The following is a 25,296-nucleotide window of genomic DNA, read 5'->3' as shown; positions in this document are numbered from 1 at the left end:
TCGCGGCCATTTGCACTCTGACGCTCAAGTCAGTACTGGCAGAAAACACCGTGCACCTCCGTATCAAAACACCACAGACACTGTGTTCAGAAGGTGCGTAACTGAATTCTAACTATTTTCTCTCTTGTTCTCAAGTCACTCGTGCGTACAGTGTGTAAGCGCAAATGACTCAAAACATGTCAAAAGTGTAAAAGGTGCAAAGGTACCTTAGTCTGCTGACAACGAAAGCTTATATACCTTTCCAGTGCTTTTGCCACGTGTCTCCTTCTGACTTAAGCGTAACTTTGCGCGGGTGGCCTTACGACGCTGTAACCCAACTTAGGGTAATCCCAGCGTGTAAATCTCCCTTCTCGAAGTGCATCTGGCGCAGGGGGTGACTACCTAGGTGCCAACTCATGCGCCCCAGCTTCTTAGTCACTCGCCCTGCGAGTATTTCTGCCCTCCTCACGTACCATACATGCAGATTACCCCCTGGGATGTGGTCCTTTCAAGGGCCGTATCTGTCCCAGTGGTTTTCTAACGGTGGCGCGTACTACGCGTTCCCATGCCTCATGCACAGATACTCCGTGAGTTGGGTCTCTCCCTGCTGGTACTGGGGGTGTGGCTTGGAAACCACTTTTCTCTTCTATTATTACTCTTTCGGGGTACCGAGGCCCGAGACCTCCACGCCCCCTCCACGGTCACTCTCACCCGTGGGTATGGGGGGTGGCACCACCCAGCTGTAAGCACTTCTTGGCCCAAACCCAGTCAACGCCCGAGGCCGGTCAAAGCCCGAGGCCAATCAACGCCTGAGGTCGGTCAATGCCCGAGGCCAGTCAACGCCCGAGACCTGGTCGACCTCCCTTCTCACCTCATTGCGTCCCTGATGGGTCCTACCAAGTGTTGACCTTGGTCAACGCCCGAGGACAGGTCGGTACAATGACTAAATTGACTTGAATGATATGGTGTTAACTATGTTTACATATCCAAAAATCATCTTAAATGACATAATGCTAACTAAATATCCTCGTTGACATCAAAATTCCCTTTATTTAAGAGAATCATGTGGAAAGGCCCCTTGGCGAATAACCTTGTTAAATCTTTCTCATGTTGGTCGAGAACATGTTGTTGTGCCTTCAAGAATTTCTCATCTTCCTTTTATGTCCTCTCCTGCTTGGTGTGATGAGAGAGGATGATATAAGTTAGGGTCATGCCAAGACAACTGACTATCAATCATTTGAGCACACTATTTCCAACTCCTTGTTCTTGTTAGTGAAGAAAGTGTTAACATTTGTAACATCTTTCAAGGAACTTCTACAATTATCATACTTGTTTATTAGCTTTTCCACCTCTACCAAGGCACCATCTTCCACCATTTAAAAGCCCATTCTTTCCCCATAACTCCACAAAGGTACTTAGTAATTCTTGGGGAGGGTCGATATGTAAAGCTCTATTTGTTGGATGAACTTAATGAAAAACTAATTTTTTTATAGCTAAAGGTTTCAACCAAGGAAACCACTTGTTGAGGAACTTGTTTCAGTCTCAATAGGATTATGAAACCTTTTCAACGACCTAAGAGAGAGTGACTTATCAAAATGATGTTTTTAGGAAGACCTCCTCTTTTTGTGCCTCTGGTTGTGCGGAGGATGTAAATTTTTTGGAACCAAGACGTTCCTTCCTCAAACTTATTCTTCTTCTTTTCGACAATAACAATGAGATACTTCATTTTAAGTTTCTTGAAGTAATATTTGTTTTTGGATTTGTGATAGCCATGATATCTACAATAAAGAGAAAAAGAACTAAATTAAAATCATCAAAACAAGTAAAATTAACAAGAAGGAAACATATTGTCATGTTCTTATCAACAATGAGAAGTTTTCAATGAAGTTTACCTAATATCCACAACGCCTCAAATCCCTCATTCAACAACCTCAAGCACATATGATACCTAACGAGATTTTTTTATCAATAAATTAAGAACTTGATTTTTTTCATCATCATAAAAATATTGACAAGCATAAATAAATAAAATCTTATTTCATGAGTCCTCTGGACAATAAAAAATATTGTCAGTGGCATAACACCAAGAATTTTTTTCTCTAGAATACACACGATATAATTTTCAAAAATATTATTTGACATAAGATATATCCACCAATTAATGTAAGTCATCCTTAATATGCTTCAAAGACTTCCTTTTTTTTCAAATTAGGACATAGATCTTTAGTGTCATTTGGGTTTGAACTTTGATCATTAGATTCCTTACAAAATAAACCACAGGTCTTTAGCTATCCACTATATTTGCATCACTCTACTTCAAACAATTAATCCTAAAAACTCATCAAACCTAAATAACCTTCAAAAACTCAAGAAGAAAACAAACTTACTTGATGCTAAACAACGAACAAAAACTTCTCTAATACTATAAAAGTGAAAATTACTCAAATAAAAGGTTACAAAATGAACAAGGATTGAAAACTACTAATTAACTATTAACTATAAAATAAAATTTATTTAAAAAAAATATACATGAAAGTTAGAGATCTTCTCAACTATTAAAACAAGGATAAATCATAATCTTTATCAAGTATCTGGACTTTTGTAATAAATAGAAAAATGATATCTTAATTAATTTATATATATATATATATATATATATCATATTTTAAGTTATTATTATTATTATTTAAATTTGCAATCTTATTATTATAATCCTTTTACAATTTTGTTTACTTTAAGTCTATAAAACTTTTGAGTTGTTATCATTCAATTCTATGTAAATTCCAATTCCCATATTCTAAATAATTGAAAAAATAAAAATAAAATTACATTCAAAAGTTAACAAAATATTAATAAAAAGGTGTGGTTCAGCATTCTAATAATTATGTGTGATGCTCGACAAGAAACCGATAAAAAGAAAAAAAAAATCAATACTTTATAAAGAATATATTTAATACTATCTCCATGTGGTCCTCTTATATGTTTTTATGTGAATTGGACACCCACTCCAGCCATTCAAGTTCATTCATAAAAGGCTGCCACTCTCTCTCTCTCTCTCTCTATATATATATATATATATATATATATATATATATATATATATATATATATTTTAAATCATTCGAAAACCATCACCTTAGATAACACGTAAAAAAACATTGTTATTTTTTAAGATTCTAAATATAATTATTTTAATTTTTTTAATATACTATCTTTTATATATTGTAAATATATATATATATATATATATATATATTTAAATCATTCGAAAACCATCACGTTAGATAACACGTAAAAAACATTGTTATTTTTGAAGATTCTAAATATAATTATTTTAATTTTTTTAATATACTATCTTTTATATATTGTAATAATAATTAATTAATAAATATTACAAGAAAACTATTAAAAAAATAATTTTAATAAAATATTAATTATTATATTGATTAATTTAAATATTATTTTAAAAAATAAAATAATTCTTTATTTAAAATAACTTTTAAAGAATAATATTTAATTAATTATCTAAATTTCAACTATTAATTACTTTAAATTCTAAAATTAATAGTAAAAACAGTAGTTAAAACATGAGTATGAGTAGTTAGTTAAATATTAATATAAATAATTAGTTCTTTTTATTTTTAAAATTAATTTTTTTTAATAATTTTCCTATTCAGATAAATTTATTTGAATTGACAATGTCATAACTTTTAAATTTTATTTTCCAAAATTGTTATAAAATTAATTAGGTTAAATAATTATAATATTTAATAATATTGCTGAATATACATTTTCACTTATGAGAATCACTTGAATTATTAATAATGTAAGGAATGCATTCATGTTCACTTTTATATAAGATAGATGAACTATTGTCAATAAACTTAACAAAATATAAAAATTATTACTAAATAATATATTGAAAAACCAGTTATTTTCTTGATAGTTACGGGTGTATTTATTATTTGAAAACAATAGTTAATAAATAATTTATTTTTCTGTAATAAGATAAGATTGTACTCTGATACAGGAATTGACAACTCACTGTTAAGAGCTGCTGCACGCACAGAAGATTCCTTTCCACTCTCTCTATCTTATAATCTGATTGTACCATACAGAGTTTTTTATTTTACCCTTTTTTATATTTATTTTATTTATTCTTATTTTTTTCCTTTTAAGTGGCACAGTCTATTAGATTTTAATACCTAAATTTTATAAAAATATAACATAAAATTTATAATTTTGGAAATAAAAAAATAATTTTCATCTTAAAAAAAAATTCTATAAAAATGTTAAAATAAGAATTTTATATTTAAAAAAATATCATAAAATTTTAGAAGTAAATAAATCATATAGTAAGACTTATAAAAAATAAATTAAAATATAATATTGCAATGCAATTGTTTTAATAAAGATGACCTTACGTCACTTAAAAAATATATTAAAAAAATCTCTAAATTAGTTAAAAACTAAGTTATTTAGTACTCTGATATTATTGTTAATATTTTAAACTTACAATCCTTTTTCTTATCTAATTTTAGATTTATAATAAATTATTTTTAAATGTATTTTTAATATTTTTAAAATACAAACCAATGTCCACTTTCTATTTGATGAGATATCTTCCCTAACAAACAAGAGAATTTATATTGCCAAGATATATTTATTTAAACAAGACAAAATCTCTTATGACGCTTGGCCTTTTTTAGCGTGAGAATATTATTTCATATATTTATTAAATTTTTCATATATTAAGGTTATATTTGTTAAAATAGACTAGTATCTTAAGACTAAAAATCTAATTAAAAGTTATTAAATTAAAAAAAGATTGTAAAATTATTTATTGAAATAGTTAGTAAGTATAAAATAATAAAAATAGACCTGCTTATTCAACATTTTTGTGCACAATTGCAGAAAATTAAATATTTAGTAATAATAATTTTAATTTTTTTTAATTATTTTTGAACCCTCATAAATTTTAATTAAAAATTAATTATTTAGTTTTTTTTTTAATTTTTTCTTTTCAACATTTTATACAATAATGATTCGATGTACCTAGACTAAAACCAGTCTCTGGTTAAAGAAAACGTGTCATAATTTTTTTGCAATAGAGTAGTTTCGTACAGATTTTCAACCACTAAAGAAAAAGTTTTTGGACACATTTTCAGTCTCTCCTAATCCTAGGATATCCTTTATTTTTCATTCACCACATTTATTAATGTCACTCTTACAGTAGATGTGACTATAATTCATTTATTTTATTTTAAATATACTTACAAAATATATATATATATATATAAATTCATAGTAATATAAATTTATGAACAATCAATATATTATTAAATTTTTATAAATAAATAAATTATATTTATTTTTGTTTTCAAACAAGTTAGAACCAAGAGAACGATTTGAGCACTCTTTCGGTTGGTTAGTCAGTCCGAACCTTGTTCTTTCCTTTCAATTGAACTCTCACATTTTTGCTTTTTCACCCCTCCTCTTCGCTCACTCCAAACTCATATGGTACCTGCAAAAGATACTTCGACGCTCAAGTCATACTTAAGCATTGTTGAACCTTGTGGTGTTCAAGTTTTGAAGAATCCAAATCCTTTGAAGGATGTTGAAGTCTCTGCTATGCTTGATGTTGTTGTGCTGGTTTAAGCTTTATTCTGGGGTATTTTATATGTTGTAATTCATCCTGTGATTAAATCTAAAGCATTAGCATTCTCAATCTTTGTGAAAGTAAAATGTTTTCAAACTAAGTTAAAACAATCGATTGTTTTGTCGAAACAACCGATTGTTTATACTTAGGTGTTTTGAGAAAAAGATTGAAAACTGTTTTGAATGGTTGAACTGTTAAAGTACCAAAACAACCGATTGATTCGAGGAAACAACCAATTATTTGTTTTGGGACCATAACAGAAAAATTGTTTTCTCTTTGACTGAGCTTTAAATGTTTTAACTGCTTACGCTCCAGTCATTAAATGCTTTGACCAATCTTTTAATGCAATTTAAGAGTTTGTTAAGATTTGATAACAAACTGCATCTTTGAATAAATTCAGAAAAACAGATTTGACAATTAAGAATCTTTGACAAAGTTTTTCCAAAGAGTTTTTCAAAGTGCTGAGATTGCTAAGAGTTTGTGATTGATCAAAGTGTTGGAATAGGATTCTGCTTGTATTGATTTCAGATTATCTTCTGTAACAAGTGTAATCCTTGTACTCTGTTGAACAATTCGTTTCTGTGTTTGTTGAGATTAGCTGTGTGTTCTTGAGGTGTTCAAGATCAGCAATCTTAGTGTTGGCCAAGGAGAGTGCGTTTCTTGAGGTGTTCAAGGTACTCTTGGTTGTGGTGTAAGTGATCAAGTGGTGATTGCTTAGTGGATTTCCTCAGGGTTCTGAGAAGACTGGATGTAGCTCTGGATTTGGAGTGAATCAGTATAAACAACTGTGTACAATTTCTCTATCCCTATCTCTTTAAATTCAGTTTTGTCAATTAATAACTGGTATAAACAACCAATTGTTTCGGTAAAACAACCGATTGTTTTTCCAGTATTGTGCTTTTGCTTTATGTTTTGAAAAACTGAATTCTTAATCAAGGTTTTCTTGAAGTATTTTTCATTCTAAGCTTAAAAGTTTACTAAAATCTTTCTTAAACAATTCACCCCCCCTCTCGTTTAAGGCCATAAATTCTAACACTCGACACTTAGTATTTAAGATTGGATAATTGCATACCTGATCTTTTGGGATTTGTGCTAATTTAAACAATTATTGTGGGCCTATTGTCGTTAATGGGCCTAATACAAAGAGATTCACAAACAATGGGTCATTAATCAATCTTGTTGTTGGTCACGTCGGTCGATCCGGACCGGGGCTTGGACCGGGTGTCGAGTCAAAGTCTCGCTCCTGCGAACCCTACCAATACATTTGCCCTCAGGCTCGATGATGGTTAATTCGAAGAGTCTTAATCCGAGGTCGTAGTGATGGTTGGGCTTCCCGAGGTGGGACGTGACGTTGGCGGTGCCTAAGGCATGACGTGACGCATAATTATGACAGGGATTTTAACGCCAATCGTCTGGACCGTTGGATTGAAAGAGATCCAACAGTTGAGATGAGAGTGACGATTTGTCTTTTGTTCTCTTCAAAGGCTATAAATAGTGGTTCCCCATTGTTTTGAGTCATTACTTCCTTGCTCCGACATCCGAAACTGAAACCTATTTGTTCTAGTGCGCTGCTTTCCTTACTCCTCAAGAGGTTAGTCATATCTTCTTCCAACTCTTCATCTTCTTCCCTGTTCTCTTCTCTTTCTTCGTCTTCTTCTTCCCTCGACTCCTCCGCGACCGAGCCCTTGTCGGTCGAAGCAATTCAGACGTTTCCCCTCGTGGAGGTTGTTGTAAGGGCTGACAATCCAGAAGGTGTTGTCGGTCGATCAGATCCCCTTGAAGAGTCATCCCATCTTTCGGAGCTTGACTGGGTAGACCCTAGGGTAATTGGATTTGCCTCTGTATATATGGATGAACCTTCCATTTCTTCCTTTATAGGAAAATATATTATCTTGAATCTGGATGCCAGTGATGATATTCTGGCTTTTGACTATTGTCGACCGACCGATAACGTATATATGGGTCGGTCTCCCTCAGAGGGTCCTTTCTTTTTTATTTATGCTTGTCTTTTTTCTGACTTGCATGTCTCTCTCCCCTTTGATGACTTCACCATGGGTGTCCTCCGGACGCTTAATGTGACTCATTCAAAACTCCATCCAAACACATGGGCCTCCACCCAAGCCTTTCGCCTTATCTGCGACATGTTTCGCCTCTCCCCTACTCCTTCTACATTCTTAAGTTATTACACCTCCCACCCAGCCGACCCTGTTAGTTGGCTTTCACTTGTCAGTTGGGCGGATAATACTCTCTTTAGTCCATTCACCACCTCATACAAAAAATTCAAAGGAAAGTTCTTTAAAAATTTTATTGAGCTCGAGGGTTTGGGGCGTTTCTTTGACAAAGATGGTCGGTCCAATTTTCCTCTATATTGGACCCGTAATCCCACCTGGTTCAAGGAATGGTCTCGTTCAGCTCCGAGCGCTGAGGAACTGGAGATTTATTCTCTTTTTGACAACCTCCCTCGAACGCTCCCTATACAGAAATTGTTAACCATGTTGAAGTCTTCCCAACGGTGGAACAATTTTTATGGTATGTTTACATTGTTATGAGTCTCGGTTGGTCAAAGATTCTTTAACTTAAATGTTTTTTCTTGGTGCATAAATTATGACAAAAGAGGCTCCTCGGTCCGACAATGTCATGTCGGCCTTTTGTGCCAAGGCTCTCGAGAAGGGTAAAGGCAGGGGTAGCCTTGAGACGGTTGCAGCAGGCAACCCATCTGCTACCGGGGCAGTCGATCCCTCAACTGTTGCTGACGGAGGTTGGAAAAGGAAAAGAAGGGATGCGGCTAACACATCCACCACCACCTAGTCGGTGCCTTTTATTGAAGATGGATGAAACTTCTTCTCAGCAAGTCTTAGTGTCTATGTTTGATGTAGAAAATTGTATTGTTTGCTTTGAAGTTAATGATGATGTTATTAGTGGTCATAGTAGGTTAATATGAGTTTAAGGTGGCCTTTTGCTTTGTGACCTACTTCATATCCCTAACCAAGGTTGTAAGATCAAGCACAAAAACTTTTTGAAAACTCTTCTATCAACTACCTTAATTTTTCAGGTTACTGCACAAAAAATAAATCTGTTTATTTGTGAAATAATAGATTTATTTCTGAACTAGTTAAAGTTTTTCAAAATTCTGTTAGGGCACCAAACAATTTATTGCAACCCTTTATTAAAGTTAAGATAAGCTGGAAGTGGTTTAAAAATCATTTTTTGCTTTTTAGAAAAACAATCCGTTTATTTTAACTTCAACATGTTCTTTTTATAACAACTTTCAACTATTTTGAAAAACTGTTATAAACTGTTTTCTATTTAAAAAAGGCACATCTCACATGAAAAATGACTAAGTGCTCACGTTTTTTAACACAGATCAAAGAGTTTTCAATGAGAGATAAAAGCTTTAAATGTTTTCTTAAAAGGTTCTCTTAAAGAAATTCAAGTGTGCTTGTTCATTGTGTGCCTTAGTCAAGGGTTGAGGTTCTGTCTGTTGAAGATGGGAAGCTTTGATGTATCAAATCCTCATGAAGCATGAAGTTGTGTTGTGTTTTAGGTTTAGGTTTTGTTATAGGGTTTAGAATCTTTGTAAGATCAGTCTTGATTCTCAAACAAAGCTTATTTCAATCTATTTTAAAGATTAAAGTGTTTTTCCATGCAAAGGAAAAAACAACTGATTAAAGTTTTGAGATAACCGGTTGTTTGTCACTTAGCTAGCAAAGGTGTTTTGAAATTGTTTTTTGAATCAGTTGTATAACTGTCAAAACCATTCAACTGGTTAAATCGCAGTTTTAACCGATTAAATGTAAGTTTTCATAACAGTTTTTTGAAAACCTGTTTTAACTTATTTGGTTGTTCAAATCTGCCTTCAACGGTAGCTTCTCAAGTAATATAAAACTAGTCTTCTTTCAAACGTGAAAAGATTGATAAAATAGAAAAGTTTGATGCTTTGATTTGAGATTGATTTGAGAGATTACCAACTGTTTGTGAAAAGGTGTTTTACCAAATTTTAGCAAGATTGCTTTTGAGCTTTGTTGTAATTCAAGAACTGATCAATAGGGTTTTTGGTGTATTGTGATTCCAGGTGTTTTCTACCCTTGTTTAGTTTCTTGTAATTGTTCATATTGCTCTCTGTGAAACTGTTGTAAAATCCTGTAAAGTCAGTGTGATTCTGGCTTGAGGTGTTGATTGTGTGCAAAGAGGGTGAGTAGGCTTTGTGGGATTCAAAGTCACCTTTTTGTGTGGTGTGTGTGTAATTTTTGATTGGTTACATAGTGAAATACTCAGTGGTTTGACTGAGGACTGAATGTAGCTTTGGGATAGAGTGAACCAGTATAAACCTTGTGTGTAATTCTCTCTATCTCTTTTCCCCATATCTGTTTGATATTTTCCGCTGTCATAAACAACTGGTTAAATCGTTATTTTAACTGATTATATTTCTGATATTTGTTTCTGTTTGGTAATTTGATTGGCTTTCTGAATTGCTTTTTTGAGTTGATTGTTAAAGTTTCATTCTAAGCAAAGTATTTTGGAAAATCTTTTGTAAACAATTCACCCCCCTCTTGTTATAGCCATCGATCCTAACACTGTCATTGTTGAATTGCATAAATTGCAACTTCTTTTCCGGTGCTTTCTTTCCTTATTCATTCTTGTGTAAAGGTGGTTGTATAAACACTTCTTGATAGGGTTTTTTGGAGTGTTCTTGCTGCTGAAATAGAGTTTTTCAGCATTGTGTGTGCCTTGTTCTTGAAGGGTTCAAGAACCACAAGGTTTTGTAATTTGTTTTGAATTGTTTAGTGGATTTCACCTTGGTGTGAGGTGAGACTGGATGTAACTCTTGATGAGTGAACCAGTATAAACTGTGTGTCCATCTTTCTTCTCAATCCCTGTACTCGTTTTCTGCATAATTTGATAATCTGCCAGAAAATAAATCTGTTGAATCAAAATTAAATTTGTTTTTTCTGGGCTTGTTCATATTGTTCTTCAAAGATTCTGAATAAGTTCTTTGTTGTTTGTAAATATCTGAATCTGTGTGTTGGTTGTTTAAAGACCCAACAATTGGTATCAAGAACTAGGACTTGTACTTTACTCAAGTTTTGTGCATTATGTATGAGTTTAAAATGCCTTTTGCTGAGGGTGCGTCTATCAAGAGACCTCTTATGTTTGGTGGATTGAATTATGCATTCTAGAAAATTAGGATGAAAATTTTCACGGAATCTATTGACATGGGAATTTGGGATGCAGTGGTCAAAGAAGAAACTATAAAGAAGTCATGGTCTGAATGGAGTGAAAGTGAAAAGAAGAAGGCTCAATATGATTCTCTAGCAAAGAACATCATCACCTCTGCCTTGAATATAGATGAATTCTTCAGGGTGTCTCAGTGCAACTCGGTTAAGGAGATGTGGGAAATATTAGAGGTAACACATGAGGGCACGAATGATGTGAAAAGAGCAAGAAAGCACTCACTCATTCAAGAATATGAACTTTTCAAGATGCAACTAGAAGAAAACATTGCAGATGTGCAGAAATGGTTTACACATATTGTAAACCATCTCACTGGACTTGGGAAGGTTTTTATAGGGAAGAGCTCAACATTAAGGTGCTGAAATGTCTTGACAGGAGTTGGCAACCTAAGGTGACAATAATCTCTAAAACCAGAGATTTATTCAAGTTTTCCACTACGGCATTGTTTGGAAAACTGATGGAGCATGAGCTAGAGCTCAAAAGAATGAAAGAACAAGAAACAGTGGAGAGAAGAACCAAGGAAATTGCATTGAAGACTAGCATACATCATGATACAAGTGATGAAGAAGAAAATCCTGAACATATTGAGATTTTGAGTCTGCTCACCAGAAAGTTCAGCAGATTCCTAAAAAGGAAAAACCGAGACAGAACTCAACAAAGCAAAAGGTACTCTAAATCCAATGAATCAAATTCTTCTAATTACACTTGCTTTGGTTGTGGTAAACTAGGTCAGATAAAGATTGATTGTCCAAACAATCAAAATAAAGAAAAACCAGCCAGCAAGAAGGGTGAAAGAGGCAGAAGAAAAAAAGCATATCCGAGATGAACATCATAGGAACTAAATGGGTGTACAGAAATAAGATGGATGAACATGGGGTTATCACTAGGAACAAGGCAAGGCTAGTTGCTAAGGGCTACAACCAGGAAGAGGGAATAAATTATGATGAGACTTATGCACCAGTGGCACGACTAGAAGTAATCAGACTCCTCTTAGCACTTTTCAGCATAAAAGGATTCAAGTTATTCCAAATGGATGTAAAGATTGCATTCTTAAATGAATATTAATGAAAAAGTGTTTGTTTCTCAGCCTCCAGGATTTAAAGACCACAAACATCCAGAGTACGTGTTCAAGCTCAAGAAGGCACTTTAAGGACTTAAGCAGACCCCTAGACAATGGTATGAAAGGCTAAGTGACTTTCTGCTATCTCAAAGTTATGACCGAGACACATCTAATAGAACCTTCTTCATAAAGAAGAAAAGAGAAGACATTATACTTGTGCAAGTCTATGAGGATGACATCATTTTTGGATCCACAAATGAAGAGTTGTGTGAAGCATTTGTAGAAGTAATGAAAAGTGAATTCGAGATGTCCATGTTGGGGGAAATGAATTACTTTCTTGGATTGTAAGTTAAACAACTCAAAGATGGAATCTTCATAAATCAAGCTAAGTACTGCAATGACTTGCTTAGGAAGTTTGAGATGGACAAATGCAAAGCAATCAGCACGCCAATCTCAACAAGCTATCAACAGGATTAGGATCATGCAGGAAAATCAGTGAATCAATCAAAATGCAATGGGTTAATCTTTGTTGTATGTTTATGTGCAAGATACCAATCAGATCCAAGGGAATCACACTACAATGCAGCCAAGAGAATCCTGAAGTACTTGCAAGGAACCAAAGATGTTGGACTATGGTATCCAAACAATGTTTCCTTGAATTTAACTGGTTTTTCAGATTCAGACTTTGCAAGTTGCAAGATTGACAGGAAAATCACAAGTGGAACTTGCCACATGCTTGGATCAAGTCTAATTTCTTGGCGTGCAAGAAACAAGTCTTGTTGCTCTTTCTACAGCAGAGGCTGAATACATAACAACTGGAAGTTGTTGTGCTCAAACACTGTGGCTAAGGCAACCGCTAAGGGACTTTGGAATTCTCTTAAATAAAATACATATTCATTGTAATAACACTAGTGCCATAAATTTTTCTAAGAATCCTGTGATGCATTCTAGGAGTAAACATATTTAAATTAGACATAATTTCCTAAGAGAACATATTGCAAATGGAACTTGTGAGATCAAATTTATTGGTACTGAATTACAACTAGCTGATCTGTTCCAAAACCCATGGCTAAAGAGAGATTTAATTTTTTGCTAAATGAATTGGGTGTTATTAGCATAAATTGTCCACTGCAGTAAAACCTAAATTTGTTGTTTCCTGCTTTAACGTGTTGTTTTTCCTGTTTCAAAATCACAGTTATGACTTGGAAAGAGAAATAATTATTTCTCTCTCTTTGACCATTGACTGCTATTATGGTTATTGATCAGTAGGTTTATGACATTGATGTGTGGAAATCCTAACTGATTTGATACATTGATTATGCAACATATTTTATTTGATATTTGAAACATGTTTTCAATATATTCTTGCATCACCTAAAAATGCACTCTTCTGTACTACATTTGAATCCTGAACCTAATTTATTATTCTATATAAATCTGGTTTTAAAAGAGTTGTTTCCCACATTTTCCTTCTTACAAGTTTTCCAGGTTTACATTTTCTACTTTATTAGTTTTATCTTCCATCATATAAACTCGGCACTAACATTTTCTTTAGTTGGTATTATTTCTTGTTGAATAGGTGTAGATAAAACAGATCTAAAAATGGCATCTTCTTCACACAGAAAGAAGAAATCCGGAGAGCAACCTAATAGCAGCCAAGGAATTCTGGAAAATTGGTTTGCTGGAGATTATGAAGCTATGAAAAAATTCATACATGAGACAAGCATGAAACAAATAATTGTACCCAAAGTGTTGGAATTTTCATGGCTGAAGAGTGAAAATTTGGCAGGAGATAGAGCCTTTCTCAAACATCAAAGGCTGAAATATTTCCTAGAAATGATTGGAAATGTCTATTCAGATCTAGAGAGGGTGTTTTGTCAAAGAGTCACATGAAGGAGGTCTCATGGACCATTTTGAGTTGATAAAACTCTACATCTTTTAAAAGAAAAATACTTTTGGCCCCATATGAGAAAATATGTCCAAAGACATTGTAATAGATGTATTTCATGTTTAAAAGTTAAGTCTAATGCCTCATGATCTTTATACTCCTCTACCTCTTGTTTGTGCCCTATGGGAAGACATCAACATAGATTTTATCTCAGGGCTTCCTAGGACACAAAGAGGTTTTGATTCCATCTTTGTGGTAGTGGATAGATTTAGTAGGATGGCTCATTTTATACCCTGCCATAAAGTGGATTATGCTTAAAACATATTTAAACTCTTCCTTATAGAAGTGGTACGACTTCATGGACTACCTAAGACTATAGTTTCAGATAGAGATCCAAAATTTATTTGTCGTTTTTGGAGAACTCTCTGGGAAAGACTAGGAACTAAACTAAATTTTCCAGTCTTTTGTCATCCTCAAACTGATGGAAAAACAAAGGTCATCAATAGCTCTTTATCAACTATGCTTAGGTTAGTCATGAAAGGGAATTGTTCTCGCCGGTTGACTCGTACGACTGTCTCTGGCCCGCCTGTCTCCACCTGAGAATCGAACTCCCTTGGGTTGAAAAACTTCTCACCTGTAAAGACAAAAGGGCGCCTTGGTGGTCGTTTGCACTCCAACGCTCAAGTCATTACTGGGGCAAAGAAACAGTAAGTGTATAAAGTAGTTTCCATCTTAGAAACGGTGTACCTTGTTACCCATATCTAGGGTTCTTGGGAGAACGTCCTTGCGCCGCTATTACACAATCTTAGCGTAATCTGGCACATAAGACTTCCCGTTACTGGAGCGCAACGACTAACAGTATGACCGCCAAGGTACCAACTCATTTACCATTGTTGTAGGGCCATCTGTTCTATGGGTGCCCTAAGTATTCACGTGTCATGCATGCAGTCTTTTCTTGGAAACCCTAACCCTAACGGGCCTTTGCGCTTTCAAGGAACACTTGCTTGTGTCGTACCCGAATGTACCATACACACCCTATGCATGATCCTCTCGTAACTTAGGCCTTTTCTCGTATCTGGGCGTTGACTTCATGTCAACTCATACTATTTGTGGGACCCAGCTTATGTGGCCCACCATTACTATCAGTCCACCGATGTCCGATGTCCGATGTCTTTCTCTGGCGCCGATGTCTGAGGTCTTCCTCTGGCGTCGATGACCGAGAACTGGTCGGTACAGGAATCACAAATCTTGGGATGAGTACCTTCCCCATATAGAGTTTACTTACAAGTGGTCCATAAGACTACCAATATTTCTCCATTTAAAGTTGTATATGGTTTTAATCCTCATACTCCTTTAGATTTGTTACCTTGACCTAATCCACGTGAATTTGTGCATAAGTAATGGGTAGCAAAAGCTGAATTTATTAAGAAATTACATGAGAGGATTAGAATTCATACAAAAGCAAATGAGAAATACATAAGACATATAATAAGGGGAAAACAAAGGTAGTTTTTAATGAGGGAGATTGGATTTGACTTCACCTAAGAAAAGATAGATCTCCTACTCAGAGAAAGTCTAAACTTGGTCCCCGAGGAGATGGTACTTTTTAGATCCTCAAAAGAATAAATAATAATGCATATCACTTAGATTTGCCTGAGGAATATGGAGTACATGCTACTTTCAATGTTATTGATCTAACACCTTTTGCAGGTAGCACGGATGATGAGGCAGAAACTATTGATTTGAGGATAAATCCTCTTCAAGAGAGGGGATGATGGCAGAACCCTCAGCAAATGACCAACCACTAGGGCAGCGGAAAGAAGAATCCAAGAAGAGTGGGACATACTCCAAGCAGATACATTATTTTATACATGTTTGAAGGAGCTATAACCTAGTGGTTTAACCTATAATAGGATTTAAACTTTCTTGCTTAAAAGTAGTGTAGATTTTTGGCTTGTATTTGGCCTTAAGTAAATTAAGGTTAGGGTTAGGTTTCTAAAACCTACTTAGGGTATAATTATGCTTAATTATAGCCAGCGTTAAAACCCTAGGTCGATCATTGGATCTAAATTAGTCATATTGTTGACACACAATCACACTTGTCATGTGACTTAGAATAGGCACCAATTTTAAATTTTTGGAATTCAAATTTCCCACCTATCTCTTTATAACCTTGGTTGTCCCCTTCTACTATAAATGGAGGTGCTTGGCTAAGCCATACTGCAAGCTAAGCTTTCCTTGTTTTCTCTCTCTAGGGTATACACCTCTCTAATCTCTCTATCAAATTCTTCAAGTAATTAGGCCTGACATGTCACTCTTCACACTCCTAGGAGCCAAGGGTTCTTTTCAACTCCTCCTTGACCTCCATTCTCAATCTTTGTAAAAGGCGTAAGTGTTAGTCACTCTTTGATAGGATTTCTTGGAGTGCAAGGTGTACTGAAATAGGGTTTTTCAGCTTTGGTTGTATTGTTCTTGTAGGTTTCAAGAACTGTTGTGTTATAATTGTTTGGAATTGGTTTATAGTGTATTTCACCTTGGAGTGAGGTGAAACTGGATGTAGCTCTTTATGAGTGAACCAGTATAAACCGTGCTTGCATAAATCTTCTCATCCCTGCACTTCTTTTCTTGATTAATTGATAAATCTGTTAAGAAATAAATTTGTTCATTAAAAATTGAATCTGTTATTTCTGGGCTTGTTCAAACTATTTTTCTTTGATCAGGACAATTCTTTTAATCGTACATAAAGCTTGTTGAATCTGCGTGCTATCTGGGTTAAGGACAAACTATTTCCTAATAAGCTTCTTGATAAAGATTTATCTTCTTTAAAAAGAGTTTAATCAAAGGATTTGTACTTGATCTGATATTGCAATTTTTGTTCATACTGCTGTTGTGAAAATCACTCAATTGTTCTTCAGATTCCTTGTTTGATCTTAATACTAATCTGAACAAGTTCTGGTTTTGTGTTAAAGTGTTTTGAAGAATCAATTTGTTTATTCTAAAATCAATATGTTATTTTTCCTCTGATATACTGTAAACCAGTTTGTGTTGGCGAAAATTTTATAACTTCAATTCACCCCTCCCCTCTTGAACTTAGACACTAATAGACCCAACACCCCGTACTCCTCTGAGTGGGCTATGTCTTTGTCCGTTGCCCTTGTGATCGAGGTCTTCACATAATATGGGCTGACTTTGTGGCTCTGAGCATAACACTTTGAGTTTACGAATTCGCTCTCACTGTGATAATTTCCCCTTTATCGCCTGAAAACAACATGGTCATGTGTGGAGTCAACACAATGGCTCCCAATTGATTAAGAGTTTTATTGTCGATGATAACATTGTAGGACTTGTCTGCATCAACGAGTATGTACCAAACAAGCACGATTTGGTGTGCCTTGATCGTGTTGAACATTATTAGTAGGTCAACGTATCCTCTTGTGTGCACTCTCTCTAATATGAATCTGGGTAGGATTGTATGGTAGAGGAAGGGATGTCCAGCTTTTGGAAAATAGAATAATGTAGAATGTCAGTTGAACTGCTCTAATCAATGAACACCTTCCTTACTCACCAACTGTCTATTATGATTGTCACCACAACTAGGTCATCCCGTTTTAGATAACGAATGAAGAAGTCTTCCTTTGTGAAAGTGAAGGCGGGTAGAGATCGGAGCGGTTGATAACAGAGTTTATACTCTGAAGGTACCTCCTTCTGGTCAAGCTTGATGATCATCCACCTGCAAATCCCCCTATAATGGTGTTTATTGTTCTCTCGCCTCTCTAAATCTTATCAAGGTTGATTTTCTTGCTCATGCTCAAACTCTGCAACCTCTTTCTCATGTTGGACAACTTGACCTCAGCCTTGAATTTCGTCATGAAATCCCCTACCTCGGCCTCCTCGCCACTGGCCTTGGTTGTGACCTTGACCACACTAATTGTGTTGAGTTGTAAGATTGGGGTGTGCTTGCTGCATAAAAATGATTGAGAGTGCCTGATTGCTCTAGTTCTTCAATCAAATCAAACATAAAATCCTCCTCGATCGTGTGACCCACATTTTGATGGTAACTACACCACTTCGTTGAGTCAGCGGAGGGGTGTTGGTTGCTGAAAAAGGTAGTCGTAGTAGTTTGAGGTTGCATGCCTCTCGAAGTACTGCGTCCTAACTTGTATTCAAGGGGGTGTAATTTTTAAACTTTCTCGTTCATCTCCTCTTGAAAGGTTGGGTCGATGTGGATGGGGTCAATGACTTCATGATTTTCCTTCTAGCTTCAGCATTCTCCAAAATGTTGATGTATCGGGCTGCAGATTGTGAACCTTGTCCATGTCGATGGGAGAATCCATGAAGAGAGTGTCTGGGAACTTTCTCGAACAAAGTCCTACCAGGAGAGCATGCATGGGCACAACTGGATGGAAATCAGGGATGTTCAACGACGCCTTGGCTAATTGAGCCATGTATTGTCGCAAGGTTTCATTCTACCCTTGTACAACATTGTGTAGTGAAGCCAAGGTGGCGACTATAATTTTGCAATCGGTAAATCGAGTTAGGAATATTGCACGAAAAGTTTCAAAGGAATCTATAGAATTCGTGGTGGATAGTAGTATCGTTTCAAGGCAGCTACCGAAAATGTAGTTGGAAAGAGCCTACAATGCACGACCAGATCTTCTGAGAACAAGTTGGTTTGCCGCGAGTAGGGCTTGATGTGGGCTTTTGGATCCAACCTCCCGTTGTACTTCTTTAAACTTGGCCACTTCCACTTTTGGGGCAGTCGGGTTCCCATAAGGTTGGGCGTAAAAGGATGAAAACCCACCAAGTTCGCCTTCATCGTCTTGTTCAGGGCAGGGGTTGAGACTTCCTTGAAGGGTTGTTGATCATAACCCTGAGTTTCCCTCCATGATGACCTCGGGACCGAACATGCATTTTGGATTGATGGGTTGAGTAGGTGCTTGGAAAGAAAGAGCTGGTTGGGATTTGGTCGTGTGCTCGGCCTATTCACCGTGAGTAGTCTGGCAATCATTGTTCGTTGTGGCGAGTTGCTCTTGTAGTGCCTACATTTTCACTTGGTGTTGTTCCTTCTCTACTCGATGTTGTTCTTTCAGGGATTCTATGTCCCTATCGATCTTGTCCTACATATGGTCGAGTGCTCTCTCCATTGCTTTTCACATGTTATCCTTATTTTTGCGGTGGAGAACCTCAATTTGGGTCGTCAAAGTGGAGAACCTTAATTTGGGTTGTCAAAGTGTTGTTTGTTGGAGGATTTATTTTCTCGAGTTTGTAGAATAGGTTGAGATCTTGTCTAGTTTTTCAAGATTTGTGGACCAGGGAAAAGTTTGACCTGGCCCCCATAGTGGACACCAAATGTTCTTACCGAGAATTGGTGTGAGAACAATGTAAAAAAGATGTAACTTCTCTATGAATCGAGTTTTGCGATATTGACCCATCACAAAGAAAGAAGGGAGATTCACATGCAAAAAACTCTCTAACGTTGAAGTTAGTACAAATCTTTGAGATTTATGAGTATAAATGAGTATATAGAGTTGAGTAAGTACTTTGTGAAAAGTATTCATTATTATAGATCTTTGTCGATTAAACATTGATGAAGCACTAAAATTGTTATGTTGATAATAATATAAATGTTTGAGTATTAAGTACTTAGTTATCGAGTTAAATAAGGTAAATGTATTATGTTAAATGTATGTTTGGTTCCCTTTATATAATATATTAATAATATTGGTCTATAATTGAAGGAAAATATATTGATAACATGAATCTAAATAATAAAACAAATATGTATTTTCATTTCCAAAATTATATCCATTAATAATAAAAGACATACGAAATAATGTCACTTTCAAAATACAAAGCATTGAAAAAATCTAACATTGCTAACATGTTACAGCAATAAACAAGTGGTTAAAAGTGACAATTTGGCGACCTTGAAATCGCCACAATAAATCTTATTATAACAAATGTGATAACTACGAGAATAGATCTCATAAAGCATTATAACAATTAAAAAAAAAAATAAGTTGAAAAGTTTGTTTAGGACTAAAAAGTAAAAGCCTGTATATGTTAGTTTTCCTTCATATAATATATTAATAATATTTGTCTATAATAGATGAAAAACATATTAATAAATATTATTTTTATTTTATAATAAAAATAAATATAAATATATACAACACTAATAATAATTATAATTTTCGATTTTTAACATATATAAAAAAAATCGTACCTTCTAAAATTTGGGATCCTAATCTGTAAATACAGGTACTACTTTTTTTCTACTACTTTCTCTCTCACCAGAACCCTTAAATATAAATTTTGAGTTGTAATTTAGAAACATTATTAAAAGAAATAAAAAAATAATAATTTATAAGCAGGATAACTCTATATGTGGTCACAAAATTATTTCCTTTTTATAGTGCTTTTTCTTTTCTTTTCAGTAACATGTTAAGATTTCATTTTTTTACATGCAGAGAACCAATTTTTTTCCTCAATAAACTTATTTTAAAAAGATTCTACAAATAAACATGTGAGAACATTACTCGTGGAATTCGATTTTTGGGAGTTAAATTTACAACATGAAGTATTGAGTGAATTTTTAGTATTCTGCATTTCATAATTGAAAATTTAGCTTCTGAAAACCGAATTTTGACATGTTTTTATTATTATGAAATCTATTATACAAAATTTAAATTCTCAATATAATCTTAAGATTATTATTAATATTTTATTGCAAAAGGGAATGGATTCCAGATCCGATGAATTTTATTAAATTCAAATAAAATCTTCAACTACTAAAAAAATATTTTTTTAATTCTTAAGATAAATAATAAATAAATTTATTTGTCACATGTTGATTTGCGATCTTCTTTTCCAGACAGGTCTATTGAAAAAATAATATTAAAAGACAGTGAAAAAGTAAATAATTACATTGACACGTGCCAATTACAACCATAAATAGCCACACTCCTTAGCCATTTTCCTTCAAGCTACAACATCAGTCCATTTCTACACCATGTCAAACGACAACGTTTTCAGCCTTTTCTTTTTCGTTACCCTCTTCACATGCCTTGTCGCTGCTATTGCCCAGGATGGCCACATTTTTTTGCCGAGTCAGCTCAACCAGGACAACTCACTGAGTTCGTCCTCGAGTTACGCCGCAGCCGACTCAAAGCTTAACCAGAGGCCGGTGATCGGAATCCTATCGCACCCCGGCGACGGATCCTCCGGCCGCCTCAGCAACGTCAGCGACGTTTCATACATCGCGGCCTCCTACGTGAAGTTCGTGGAGTCCGGTGGTGCTAGAGTTATTCCTCTTCTCTACAACGAGTCACCTCAGAACCTTAACAAGGTAAATCTTGTCAAAATTATATTATAAAATACATAAGGAATAATTAATACCAAAAAAAAAACAATTCACGTGATTCGTCTTTCAAATAAATTATAATAAAAAAATCGACAAAAAAAGGTAGGAGTATCAATTTAAAAATAAAATCTGTACCAAAAAAAAAATATAAATTTTAGTTAATAATAAAAGTGTCTCCTAATGACCAACACGTGATTATTGTGTATTATTTTAATTCATGAAAAAGTATGCATAATACTACTCTTTCTTTTAGACTCAAGACCTTTTGGCTGTCGGATATTAATTATTTGGGATAATAAAGTTTGTTTAAAGAGTCTAATTTTATAAACGTAACGAGACTTGCTTTTATAAATTTTAATTATATAATAACACAAAATAATTAAGAAAATGTTACAAAATTAAAATTTAGAATCTTGATATCACTGTAAAATATGACATATCACTTTGATACATCCAGATCTAACAATTATCTACTATTATATAAAAATATTATTAAAAAATAAAAATAATATCTATGGGATATAAAACCTATAAAAATGTGTTGGAGATCCCACGTCGATTAGAGATTAGAGTCTTTCATAGTAGATAAGTGGGTGCAAACCTCATCTCATTGAGCCGGTTTTATGAGGTTGAGTTAGTTTTAAAGTCCACTTCTTAACAAAATGAAGAAAAATAAATCTAAAATATAAATAAAAACTTATTATTAAGAAAAATCAAAAGAAAAGTACGAAATTAACAAAAAAATCTAGACCAATATCAAGTCCGAATAATTATTTCTTTTGAGCTTTACCTTTACAGCAAAAGAATTTATTATTTTAAGATGAAGAATTTACTAGTAAAAGGATTTATAAAATTATTATTTTAAGATTTTAGCATTTAGGTTATATCTTAGTTTCTTGAAATGGAGTAATGAAAAGTGTTTGAAATGTATTTGAATAGATGTATTTGGAGGAGAAGAATAAAGTTGAGATATTGTAGGCTAAGTTCCATTTTTTGTTTGATTTGTTGCAGAAACTGGATTTGGTGAATGGAGTGCTCTTCACTGGTGGGTGGGCTACATCTGGTCCATATCTCCAAACTCTTCAATATGTTTTCAAGGTACATCATTATATTTTCCTAATAACTCTCTAAACTGCATTAATTAATATCATCCATAATTTTCTATTTTAATTTTCAGATTCCTGGATCAAATCCTTTTCACTAGTAGGGACTTGTGGAAATAGATTTTAAAACAAAAATATGGCACCTTTTTTTTTATTTTGTACCCTTAATGAGCATTGATATTTGCTAACAAAATTGTATCCATATTTTTCACAAAATCTAACTTGTCATGGGAGGAAAGTTTTTTTAAAAGTTCATTTTTTATCCTTTTTTTCAACAAAAATAATCCATAATTCTTTTTTGCATTTTTCCTCTACTAAGTTGCATATTGGTAAATTAAACTTTTTTTTATATTAAACTTTAATATTTAAAAATTATTAATGGAATTTGTTTTATTTATGTGTGTAGAAAGCTTTAGAGAGAAATGATGCTGGAGACCACTTCCCAGTACTAGGCCTCAACTTAGGTGGAAACCTGCTGATAAAGATTGTAGCTGATGTAAGTTATCTTCATTGTCATTTTTACATTAGGGGTGTGAAATGTATATTTTTCTAATATTTTCTCTCATTTTTTTATTACTAATATTTTCCCTCTTGATTTTTGTTACATTTTTGTGGTGTGGTGTATTTATGTTTTTAGTTTTTCATGGAAACAGCAAGGTGATGTTCTTGAAACATTTAATGCATCGAGTTTGCTAAGTTATCTTCAACTGTGGAGTAGTGCAAATGATGAAGGAAGTCTGTATCAAAGGTAAGTTATCTACATTATAAATTTTCAATCTATGAAGAAACATGGAAATAACAGTATATGAATTAATTGCTATAAACTTTTTAATATTACAAATTAATTTTTTCAATAAATTCATTGATCTACTACTATTTCATTTTTTTAGAATGAAAGATTAAGTTTAACAATTTTTTTCTTTTATAGATTTCCTTCAGATTTGTTGTCACTGCTGAGCATAGAAACTCTTGTGCTGCATAATCATAAAGTGAGTTTCTGTTGTCAATTACTTATTTATATATTTGAGGCTTCAATTATGACATAGTGAGTTTTTTTTTCTTGTTTCCTACACACTTTTAATAATTCCTTATAATTTTATTATATATTTTTAAATTCAGTGATGTAATATTAGTATGTTTTTTACATGACAGTATGCCATAACCCCGCGCAAGCTTCAATATAATAGAAACTTAGGAAACTTTTTTGACATTTTGGCCACATCCACAGATAGAGATGACAAGGTATTTATTAAATTAGTGTTGTCTTCTCCTCATCTTAATTAAACCTATTTTTCTTCATATTCTAATTTCTCATTACTTTTGGTTAAAATTTCTAACATTATCATTAATTATGATTTTAGATTTTTGTTACCACAGCACGTGGTAAGAACTATCCTGTGACAGTTAACCTATGGCAACCAGAGGTAATTTATAAATTTGCTACTACTTTTTTATTTTTTTATTAGTAATTCTCAATTTCATAATTTAACAATTTTATATTTTAATTATATTGCACCTTTCTACCAAAACAATGTTGCAGAAAAATGCCTTTGAATGGGCCACATCTTTGAAAGCTCCTCACACAGAAAATGCAGTTCGGGTTACTCAGTCCACTGCAAACTTTTTTGTGAGGTTAGGACACATGATATTTTCTTCCATTTTTTAATTCTCTCAAGTATAAGTGGTTATTTTAGAAGGGTGAAAGTTGAAGCAATTATGTCTACTTTTCTTTCTTTTGTTGTACCCCTTTTGCTCTCTTTCTTCATACCACTAGTTTTAATATGAATGGTCATTTAAGAGTCTGAGATCCAATTTTTATACACTCCATCCACTTGTGAAATGGTTAAGCTTTGTTACACTCTACAAAAAAAAGAAGAGAAAATATAGTTGTTAAACTTTCTTCCCCTTATGATTATTTTTGTCTAACAGAAATTGTATAAGAGTTTTAGTTAAGGAATTTACAAAATACATTCTTTATTAAGTGAGATTACATTAAAAATGACATTTTTAAGAAAAAAAAAATCAGATTTAAATTTTAACGACAGTGGTTAACGTTTTTTCTAAAATAATCAATGTGTCATGCTGAAGTATGACTTTGGTTATTTATACAAGATTTTAGATTGAAATCTTACTATAGACAATGAATCACTCCATACAAAAATAATGTCAATATGATAAATGATATTGTTTAGTGCAAAACTATTATATCTTTACTTATAATTCTACTATCATTGGACAATGCCTACACCAACAAGGTTAGTGTAATGATTTACATTGTTTTTGTTAGTTTGTATTATAGTATATGTTTTGTTTTTGGTCTGGTGGTTGTGTTTGAACATGTAATTGTGAATGGTTAACATGTGTGTCATCTTGATGAATTTTGGGAGCAGTGAAGCTAGGAAATCCTCAAACAAACCTAATGCTCAAGAAGTGCGAGACAATCTCATCTACAATTACCAACCCACTTATGGTGGAGCTGCAGGGTAAGTTAATCTTTCTCACAGTATCCATTGCCTTGCACATAGCAAAGTTTTTACATAGTTTCATTTTGCAACTTGCAGAAAAGGATACGATCAAGTTTATCTCTTTCAGTGATTTTGTGCACCATAAATTATGAAGGGTGGATGCATTTTGAGGAATAAAAATTTGTGCACGGTGATGCTTGTTATATGTTTAATATCAGGGCAATGCTCTGCTTATCAATGAGATATATATGTTATTGCCCCCAAACCTTAGTGTTTTCTCCTGTCTAAACTTATGTCTATATCTTCTTATCTATTCTTGTCTTGGGTGATTTGAAAACAGGGGTTGTCTTTGATGCTTTTCCAAATACATCAGATATGTTTGTATACAAAACAAGAAGCAAATAACCAATATTTAGTCCAACATAATTATGTAACAACAAATTTGATTATCTAAGACCCAATATTAATTATACGGAGTTAAATACACATTATTAATTTACTTTCTGTATATGCACATCATCTATCACTGATGTGAGTTGTTCTTGTG

At 33.7% G+C, this 25,296-nt stretch overlaps 2 protein-coding genes across 2 annotated transcripts; both read left to right on the top strand.

The window, feature by feature from the left end:
* Positions 1 to 10,851: 10,851 nt before the first annotated feature.
* Positions 10,852 to 11,696, top strand: LOC137834105 (uncharacterized). The gene is made up of 2 exons (XM_068642170.1): positions 10,852 to 11,156; positions 11,246 to 11,696. Exons 1-2 carry the CDS (start codon positions 10,852 to 10,854, stop codon positions 11,694 to 11,696), a joined length of 756 nt encoding a protein of 251 aa, XP_068498271.1.
* Positions 11,697 to 20,672: 8,976 nt separating this feature from the next.
* On the top strand, positions 20,673 to 25,014 carry LOC137835268 (gamma-glutamyl hydrolase-like). The gene is made up of 10 exons (XM_068643696.1): positions 20,673 to 21,166; positions 22,193 to 22,279; positions 22,691 to 22,780; positions 22,938 to 23,032; positions 23,213 to 23,273; positions 23,437 to 23,526; positions 23,646 to 23,708; positions 23,825 to 23,916; positions 24,675 to 24,767; positions 24,846 to 25,014. Exons 1-10 carry the CDS (start codon positions 20,831 to 20,833, stop codon positions 24,877 to 24,879), a joined length of 1,041 nt encoding a protein of 346 aa, XP_068499797.1. The 5' UTR covers positions 20,673 to 20,830; the 3' UTR covers positions 24,880 to 25,014.
* The last annotated feature ends 282 nt before the right edge of the window (positions 25,015 to 25,296 follow it).

This window comes from Phaseolus vulgaris, chromosome 5, assembly GCF_000499845.2.
Source record: "Phaseolus vulgaris cultivar G19833 chromosome 5, P. vulgaris v2.0, whole genome shotgun sequence".
Taxonomy (NCBI): Eukaryota; Viridiplantae; Streptophyta; class Magnoliopsida; order Fabales; family Fabaceae; genus Phaseolus; species Phaseolus vulgaris.
This window is presented reverse-complemented; position numbering and strand designations above follow the sequence as displayed.

What these genes read in the sequence shown, in the direction of transcription:
- LOC137834105 (XM_068642170.1), top strand. Translation starts at nt 10,852, where the DNA reads ATGGGAATTTGGGATGCAGTGGTCAAAGAAGAAACTATAAAGAAGTCA. An exon ending in ATTGCAGATGTGCAGAAATG is followed by an intron (nt 11,157 to 11,245) that starts GTTTACACATAT and finishes ATGTCTTGACAG; the next exon opens with GAGTTGGCAACCTAAGGTGA.
- LOC137835268 (XM_068643696.1), top strand. Translation starts at nt 20,831, where the DNA reads ATGTCAAACGACAACGTTTTCAGCCTTTTCTTTTTCGTTACCCTCTTC. An exon ending in CACCTCAGAACCTTAACAAG is followed by an intron (nt 21,167 to 22,192) that starts GTAAATCTTGTC and finishes GATTTGTTGCAG; the next exon opens with AAACTGGATTTGGTGAATGG. An exon ending in TTAACCTATGGCAACCAGAG is followed by an intron (nt 23,709 to 23,824) that starts GTAATTTATAAA and finishes ACAATGTTGCAG; the next exon opens with AAAAATGCCTTTGAATGGGC.